Raw genomic sequence first — 9,031 nt, forward strand, 5'->3', positions numbered from 1 at the left:
GGCGGTGGGAGCCCCTTGCCGGTGCCCCCTGGCAGGGCCCGGCGGTGCGGAGCTGGCCGAGGCTGGAGGTTTGTGCTGGCCGTCCGCACCCCCCCTTTCCTCGCACAGGTTTTTGAATACCGAAGGTGTTTGGCCCATTTTTCTGAACAGACCAGGCTTTAGAGGCGCTTGGGGCTCGGTGGGCCGGCAGTCTCCGAAAATAAGTAGAATTCGGGACGGACATCTCAAAACGAAGCACAAACAATTAGCAAACACTTCACTGGTCTGTATGTAATAAAAGCCGAAATGCCCTGTAATGTTTTTACGTGCGTGCTATTCTGTCTAAAGTTTTCAATCAGGAGGAATCTTCTGTATAATGCAGACGAACTGCTAAAGAAGCAGTTATTAGCTGCGCTCTTTTAAATGTTAATGACTGAACCACAGACTCTAGAATAATTTATTTCCAGTCTGACATGTAAACACATAACAGAGCATGGAAAAAAGGTGGAGGGTTCTTTTGTAAGCTTTACAGTATGTCGGATCATTTCTCTGGACTGGAGTCTCTCCTAAGTTGTTGGAGGTGAGTCAGCCTTGATAGTGTCTCTTTTTTTTTTTTTTTTAGCATAGCTGTGTTATACCAGTACCTGAAAATACATCAGGAAACAGTTGATGTCTATTGTAGTTTCTTTACGTGACTTGCATGTAAAACTGCAGTGGGAAAAGCCAGATTTGTGAATCTACAGAAAGTTGGATGTTTTTGAGATGTGGAGCCAACCTCTTCTGTTGTGTTTGGGTGTTAGTGTTTGCTAAGTGGGTGTTGCTTGATTCCTGTTCAAATCAAAACAGGATATTCAGTCTTTTTATTGTATTCAATTACACAGATGACATGAACCAGTGATTTTTTTCAGGGTGAGGAACTAAGTAATTTTTTAGGATTGCAATCAAACATGATTTTTATGATTTTATAACCGTAGAAGGACTGGTTTAATAATTTTGAAGTTTAAGGTAGAGAAGACTTTAAAGCCGTGGAAAAGTATAACCAAATAAACAGAAAGTAAACCAAATTTATTTATTGAATATATGACAACTTCAGTACCCCAAGACATGCGACTTTTTCGGGTCAAATTTTTTACTTTTTCTACTATGTTATATTTTGGTTTAGTCTTCTGTTACTTGTACCTCATGCAAAAAAAGCAGACCGTCGCTGTGAACTCTTGATTCACTTTATTTAATATAAACATATTTTGCATACAGTGATTGTCGAGAGCAGTGAAGAGAGAACACAGCTCAACAGATCTTGTATCTCATTGAATTTGTTTGATTAAACCAACAGAATAAGTTGGGGATGTTTTGCTGTTAAAAAGGAGTTACAAGTACTACATTTTTCCCTAGCTGTTTAAGATTTCCAGGCGCTTTTTGGCTCAGTCTAACTTCCAGTCCTTGCCACAGCCTTTCTTTAGTTAGACCCTTTGACAGCAGGCTGCACGCGAGCTTTCAAGTTGATCCCCAAACCAAAGCCATCCTTCAGATGCGTTTGTCAGGCTGAATGCTCAGGCGTTATTGTTGGTGTGCAGTCTGGCTGTCACGCAGGGAGAAGTCCTGTTCCTGCTCTCCCTGACCAAAATAGTAGGCGATTAGGCTGTTGAGACTAAGCTGCCAGAACTGCGTGTGCTCGGAGAGGGAGGATGTAAACAGAGAGTTGAGAGGGGATCCGAGCTGCAAGCCCTGATCCCTGTTCCCGGCCTGTGTCTGTATTGCTCAGCATCTGTGTACAAGTGCAGTTTTATCACAGGTAAGTGATAAAACTGCCAAGTTTTTTGCACGGTGCAAGTGCAGGGGAATGCAGTGGCTGGATCACCAGTGCCAGCTCTGAATAAATCTGCATTTCCACGCCGAGGCCGAGTCAGAATTTGTCCCTTGGTCTGCAGGGCTTTTGGTGGCGACTTGTTCCTAAGTGTACTGCCGTGTGGTCAAACCTCATGTTAACACCAAAGAATTGCTTTTGAAGCAAGGGCAGTCTTTATTCGTTTTCTTTATTCGTGCGTAACTCAAGAGGCTGAACAGGCGGGGTGGGTAGGAGCTGTCACTGAAGAGGGTTGATGGGACAAAGTGCTTGGGTCTTGCTGGTTTATGTTGTTCGGGGTCTCGTGTGATCCTTAAGCAGAAACACTGGTACACAGACGGGTGGGCAGCAGGAGGGTATCTGGATCCTGTTCCCGGCTATGATATGTATTTCTGTCTAGTCCCAGGTTTTGTGGTTTTCAGTAAGTAACATGCTTTTCCCTAGTCCCAAGGATTAAGGAACTAAAAAAGAATTTTAAATGCTCCCATGATTACTTTAAAGATAAACATATTTGTTGAACTGGTAAGAGGGAGCAGTACCCAGGTTTTCCCCTTGCTCTCTTTTGAAGCAATCAGCTTGCTAGTCAAAATAGGCTTATGCCCCATTTAACTGCGTCATGCACATGGATCTGGGAGGGCAGGACAAGCTCTGCTGACAGTCCCTTGTGCTTAGTCCCAGCAGGTGTGCCGGGTGAGAGTCCCGGCCTGGTTTCTGGTTTTCAGCTCCTGTTTGTGGCTGCAATTTGTTCCCTTCTTCATTGTGGCAGCCAGCAGCAATCGCTCTTTCATGGTTCACTGTCTAGTACTGTAAATCCCAGCTGTACGTGCAGCTTTAAATTATTCTTAGAGTTAATGCTTTGCTCCCTGCACACTTAATCTAACCTGTTGGGCTGTGTAGGGTGTTGGTGAAAATCTTGAGAAAAAAATCTTGAGAATGAATTGGAGGTTTGTTTTTTGGAGTATTCATAATCTGGGTGTAATGCTTTGTGTCTTCTCTGATTTGGAATGAGAAAATATTTACAAAATCTGGTTACTGTTAAATTATACTTGCAGGTGGAAGTATTTTGTTTATATAAGGCTTGTCATTCTGTATTTGTAATTTTTAGATTGCAAGAAGACCCTCCTGTGGGTGTCAGTGGTGCACCATCTGAGAATAATATAATGCAATGGAATGCAGTTATATTTGGGTAAGAGTTTTGATCACTGTAAAATTTTATATCAAAAGACTAAATATAACAAAACTTGAAGTTTGTTTTTACAATGATTCTCTTTTATGTACATAAAGTCAGGAATCTTAGGAAAAATTACTTGTGTGCTGTTGTGATAAAAATCTGTTTTCAGGGGTAATATAGAACACATAGGAAAGAAAAAATTAAAATTTAGAAAAAAAAATAATAAAGCTTGCACATGGCTTAATAAATCGGTTAGAGTTTGTAGGAGTTAGGTTATGAAAAAGCAAGCTTCGTCTTTAAAGTACATAAGAGCTGCATGTTCTCAGCCATTAAATCCAGATGTATTAGTGACTGGATTGATTCCCAGTAGAACGAGGTACAGGTTCTGTCTGAGGAGTTACATTACATATCCTACAGAACAGGAACTGGCTCGGTATCCTCTCACAAAACTGAACTATGCTTCCTAGTAATTAGCTCATTAATTCCAATCTAGTCACATAATGGCACACGTATTGTTTGGGATGATGATAAAGTCGATATCTCAGCTGGCAGATTGACTGTGGGAACGTCTTTAGATATGGCAAAACTCTCAGAGGTTGCCTCTGGATACTTCTCTAAATATTAAATTATTGCCTCTACCTATAACTTGGGGAGAATGAAGAAGATACAAATTTACTATGCCTGTTTAGAAGTAGGTAATGACCGTTTTTAACTGGAGTTTGTTTTTAAACCTTTCAGGCCAGAAGGGACACCTTTTGAAGATGGTAAGCCACTAACTTTTATATCCTCTGTTATCCTTATAAATATTGCCGGTATTAACATTGTTCTGCTTTGGAAAATTAATAGATGTTATCTACATAGAATTTGGAACAAACTAAGCAAGTGAATGAGTAAGGTCTTGTTGGCTATAAAAATATGTATTATGATGTGAGCAGTGTCTTGTCATAGTGGTTGATAGGAAGTTATGAAGCAATGCTTATATTAAGACTTGTTTATACATATACACTAGAGCTTTCAGTGGGGGAAGTTGGTCTGATGCTGCCAGATGTGTTTCCACGTCTCCAGAGCTAAGCTCAACAAGACAGTGGGCTTCTCTGGCTTCATCTTTGTGGCATGTTTGATTTGTCTCTGTTCTCCTAATGAAGAACAGGTGAAAAATCTTCAATTGTTCTGAATATAGAACTTGGTGAGGGGGAGGGAATACCAAATTTGTACATAAACATGAAAGTTGGTGTGTAATGAACCTCCCTTAGGCATATGAGGAATAATGAGTTTAATAATTATAGTATTATTGCAGTAATCAGCAGCAGATGGGTTTTTTTCTGTGTTGGGTTGGAGGAGTTAGAGTAAATGATTCACTGATCCATAATAAAGTTTTTTAGTGAATCAGTCATGAGCTCCAAAGACGAGCTCTCCAATGAGATTGCTGATTACGAAATTCCAGTGTTTCTTTGTGCCTTCTTAATGAAACATCTGAAAGTCACCAGTGTCCACAGAACTGGCCTGTTGGGTCACAGAAAAAGAGGAGGGCAGTGGGATAATTGATGTTGGGTCTCGCTGCCTTTGCCATGTGTACAGTGAGTCTCCAGGCTTCTGCCAAGCTGCTGCTGTTGGGTTTATTACTGTCACTAAGTCATATTCCATTCTAACTTGAAATACATGAAAAGAAACCAGACTGTGTTGTTTGTTTATATAATGTTGAGAAAAAAATATTGATCCTGAAGCACATAAATTGACTTATGTTGTATGTGTTCCTGGAGTTGTTCTATTGTTGTTAGTTAAATGATTGTATTTATGTTTGTTTGGACAGGTACTTTTAAACTAGTAATAGAATTTTCCGAAGAATATCCAAATAAGCCTCCAACTGTTAGGTTTTTATCAAAAATGTTCCATCCAAATGGTGAGTAAATCATTTTTATTTAGCCATAATACCCACTAAATATTATGGTGCGGTCATGTATTCTGCGAAGCGCCAGAATGCTTAACAGCTCTCCATCTCTCTTTATTGCCGCCTCCTCAGTAGATGTCTAGGACAGCAACTGCTTGATGAAAAATTAAGAGTTATGATGCTATTAAGAAGCAGCTATCTGTCTCTCTCTAATCAATATATAGCCGCAGTAGCAAAGCTTGGGAGCATTTTCAGCAGCAGCTGCACTTTAGGTTGGCTTAAAGAGGCAGTTTTGGTTGCAGATTCCTGCCCCCTTCCATTTCACAGCAATCGTGTATGTGCAGCCACATGGTGAATTGGAGTAGGGAACTGATTGAGCCAAGTGTTATTTATTTCTGTCAGGTGAGATTTTAACCAAGTCCCTGCCTTTGGTTCGCTGTACCAAGAAGTACTAGCACAGGGAAGAAGGTGGGAGTGCGGAGGAGGCAGCTGAGCCCAACCCAGTGGTGAGGGCAGCGTTATGAGAGTGCGCCGTGGCTCCTGCTCCAGCACTTGATAGGTTTTATTCAGTGATTCTTGCATTTCTTGTGGCCTGAGCCCTCCTTGAACAGAGGCTGACCTTGCCTTCAGTTCTGTGACCTTCTAGACAGTGCTGTCTGACAATCCGTCTGCCACGTAACGCGCAGGCCAGCGTGTCTCTGACAGGCTTTTGGTAATTTGTTGGGTTTTATCGACACGAACAAGCTAGAAGACTAGTGTGTAGGAGTTCGAGCTGCGAATCGGATTCATACAGGCTCCTGTATTAAGACTATTGATAGGTATCCAGACAGAATGAGGATTTCAGGCACACTTTCCAGTATTTCCCATTATCTGCCTTAGTGTGTCTCATAGTGAGTGCACAGGATGTGAAAATGGGGTGAGAGCTCCCCGCGTTCGGTGTGAGTCCATTCTGACTGAGGTCCTGGGCTGGTGCCCTGGGTTCCACTCCTGCAGTACGTGGCTCGCTGCTCTCTGGGGAGCCTCTCCTCTCTCTGTGTCTGCACCAGTCACGCAAGAGGAGCAAGAAACCAGATCTTTAGACCTTCCTTCTCCTCAAGTGTTCTGTTATTTCCAGTAATGTATCTCCTTCAAAATACAACGTGTCAAACTACAGAGGATTGTGAGGCTTAAGTGCTGTCCTCTTTCCTAAAGCATCAATTTAAGCACAGACTGAATTAGAACAGTAACTGCCTTGAACAGTATATAATGAACAAACTATAAACCAAATCTGATCGTTTCTAAATAGTATCTGTGTTGTATTTGCAGTTTATGCGGATGGTAGCATATGTTTAGATATTCTTCAGAATCGCTGGAGTCCAACATACGATGTTTCATCTATTTTAACTTCAATTCAGGTAACTTTGCATCTATTTTAGCAAGTAATTACGTTGCTGTTAGTCTCTGCTCCAGGATACACGGCTCAGTGATGGGGCTAGCCAAATACTTGTGAGCTAAGCAGTCGCTTTTTAGATCAAATAAAGGCTAACCTGTGTAATTACTAATTTTGAGCCACAAAACTAGATACTTTTTTCCGGGAAAACAGTGACTGATTTGGATTGCTTTTTAACTGTTTTTAGTTAAGATAGGACATGACAGGTGGAAATTTGCCTGGTGTTTAAACGCTAACCTTTATTGTGAAGCCATGCTCTACAAAGTCCTCAAGGAGACAACACAGCTGAAACCTACTTCACTTGGAATAAGTAAAAATAGCCTGCAACAGCAAAAATGCACATTTTCCTGTGTGACTTTTTATTTTTCTACAGTGAAGTTTTGTAGGAGGCATCTTAAGCCCCTCTTTAGTCCTGAATGACAATAGTAGTGTAATTACCAAATAATCAATTAGCAATACTGCTGCCTGGCACAGACAGCTTTGAACCTAGAAGTGTACGCAGTATTAATGCTTATGCAGTGTATAATTTGAGGTTCGCTAATGTAATTATGGGTGCCTAACCATGAGTTTAACTGTTGGGTTTGTTTGTTTTTTTTTAAACTGGGTTCTTCTGAGTCATGTCTGCCTCCTGAAACACATTTGATTTGAAGGTTGTAAGGTGATTTTTCCCTGATGTAAAATGCGTTAGTTTGACGTTTTGTTTTCCCCTTTTTACAGTCTCTGCTTGATGAACCTAATCCAAACAGTCCAGCAAACAGTCAGGCGGCACAACTTTATCAGGAGAACAAACGTGAATATGAGAAAAGAGTTTCAGCTATTGTCGAACAAAGTTGGAATGATTCGTAACAGCTGCTTTGTTACTCTCCGTCCTCATAATCATGATGTACAATTTAACTCTCAGTAGAAAGGCTACCAGAAATTTCAAGTGCCACAGTTCTAAGAATTTGCATAAAAACTCATTTGCAAACAAAATTAAGCCCTCCCGTTTAGGAACCTTAAAAGCTTGTGTATCTTGATTAACGTACTTTTTATTGCATGGTATGAACTAAGTTATTGCTACATAAATTTGTAATATATCCTGTTTGTATTTTTTTTCCAAGTGTATAATGTTGGTGTGGAGTTTTCATGACAGAATATACACATTTTGTAAATCTGTACTTTTTCAAATATTGAATGCCTTATTTTTGAATTCTTTAGATTTTTAAATTGGAGAAAAAGCACTTAAAGTTTTTATATATAAATATTTCATGTAAAACTGTTAAATACATAACCTTAGTGCAAGACATTCTGCTCTCACTCTGTATCTCTTTCAAAGGGCTCATTTTTAGTCAGTTTTTCCTTTTGGTACATGTGGATTATATTATGCACTTTACAAACAGGAAAGTTAATCCATGGTGTAACTGTCTTCACTGGATGTTTCTGCTTCTGCACCAGAGCTTAACTTGATTCTCTGTGTCCTCAGTTGTATGAGGAATGTCTTTTGTGGCTGCCAACTTACAGACGGGGAAACAGATGTAAATATTTTGCTAAAAGTCCCACTTTAAACCAGCAGCAAAGTTGCAAACAGGACCTGGATGACCAGGCTTGATGATAATGTTTTCTAATAACTTTTATTTTTCGGGGAGATTGTATTTTACCAAGTTGTAAAATGTTGTCATCAAAATCTGTCCTATATTCACATACTGATACTGTAATATAGTTTTGAATATCCTCTAAGAGGTATCCCATTAGCTTCCCTTGGGGATAGGGGAAAAAAATCACCACCAACAGACGAAAACATGCCTGCAGATTTAATGGAGTTATTCTTTAAAACCAGGCGTGTACCATCTGGTCGGGTCTAGTGTGTATCACAGAGGTTCCACATACTCTTAAATTGCTGGTTTTAAAGAAGTTTGGGTTTGTTTTTGTAAATGTCACTGGTAATTTCTTACTGTGTTCTGTAAACCCGGCTGGATGACTACAGTAAAGAATTAGGCCTTTTTTTTTTTTTTTCCTCCCAGCAGCAAAATTATAATCCCTTTGTCATAATTCCATCCAGCATTTCGTATGTGTTAAAACCCCCAATTTCCATACCAAAATACAGCTTGGTGTTGGCTGAAAAGCAGTGGAAGTTTATTTCAGCTAGAAGAGAAAATGTTTATTTGCAATACTTCGTACTAAAAGTTAGTCTCTGTTAATGCAGTGAAACAGGATTATCAATTTACACCTCAAAGCTGCTCGTAAAGTTCTTTTGTGATTTACAGGAGCAGCACTACTATGTTTGGAACCTGCAGTCAGACTGCTCTGTGTTCACAGCTTGTGGAGAAAAACTGTTTCTCCTTAGATAAGAATTGTTAGAAACTTGTAGTTACTCTGCAAAGGCTTAGAAACGCTTGTGCGAAGTAATACTAAACTACAATCTTGGTAAGTCAGCATGCTTTCCTTAAGTCAGTGAGTCTGTGTTTAAAACTTCTTCAAACTATGTATAATTACTCACAGAAACCCCAAAGGATCCAGTTTGCCTTTTGACTGTGGTGGAATTACTACTGTAACTAGCTAAGCCGGGTTATGCAGCTTAAAGCAGCATCAGTGCAAAGATTTTTGTTCACAAATACAATATGGAAAAGCTTCCTGTTTCTAAGAACTAGCCTAAACTTTGAAGCTTTTTTAAAAAATTTTCTGTCCTGTTTCAGTATTTATTTTTCCTCCTTTACCACATGCATGAGATGAGATTTGCCCTTC

The 9,031-nt window shown here is 39.9% G+C and overlaps 1 protein-coding gene across 6 annotated transcripts in view; it reads left to right on the forward strand.

Moving 5' to 3' along the window:
- Positions 1-7,595, forward strand: part of UBE2B (ubiquitin conjugating enzyme E2 B) — a 36,302-nt gene extending 28,707 nt beyond the window's left edge. For 4 of the 6 annotated variants that reach the window (XM_026858039.1, XM_026858041.1, XM_026858040.1 and 1 more), the window contains 5 exons: positions 2,928-3,008; positions 3,732-3,757; positions 4,804-4,893; positions 6,187-6,275; positions 7,028-7,595. In XM_026858039.1, the coding sequence (XP_026713840.1) occupies positions 2,983-3,008; positions 3,732-3,757; positions 4,804-4,893; positions 6,187-6,275; positions 7,028-7,156 (360 nt within the window). In that variant the 5' untranslated portion in view covers positions 2,928-2,982 and the 3' untranslated portion in view covers positions 7,157-7,595. Of the gene's footprint in view, positions 1-282; positions 560-580; positions 2,767-2,927; positions 3,009-3,731; positions 3,758-4,803; positions 4,894-6,186; positions 6,276-7,027 lie in introns of those variants that run through there. The other 2 variants (XM_026858035.1, XM_026858037.1) reach the window with 2 other exon arrangements.
- Positions 7,596-9,031: the final 1,436 nt, after the last annotated feature.

Source organism: Athene cunicularia (assembly GCF_003259725.1).
Source record: "Athene cunicularia isolate RWA chromosome 13 unlocalized genomic scaffold, athCun1 chr13_part1, whole genome shotgun sequence".
NCBI lineage: Eukaryota > Metazoa > Chordata > Aves > Strigiformes > Strigidae > Athene > Athene cunicularia.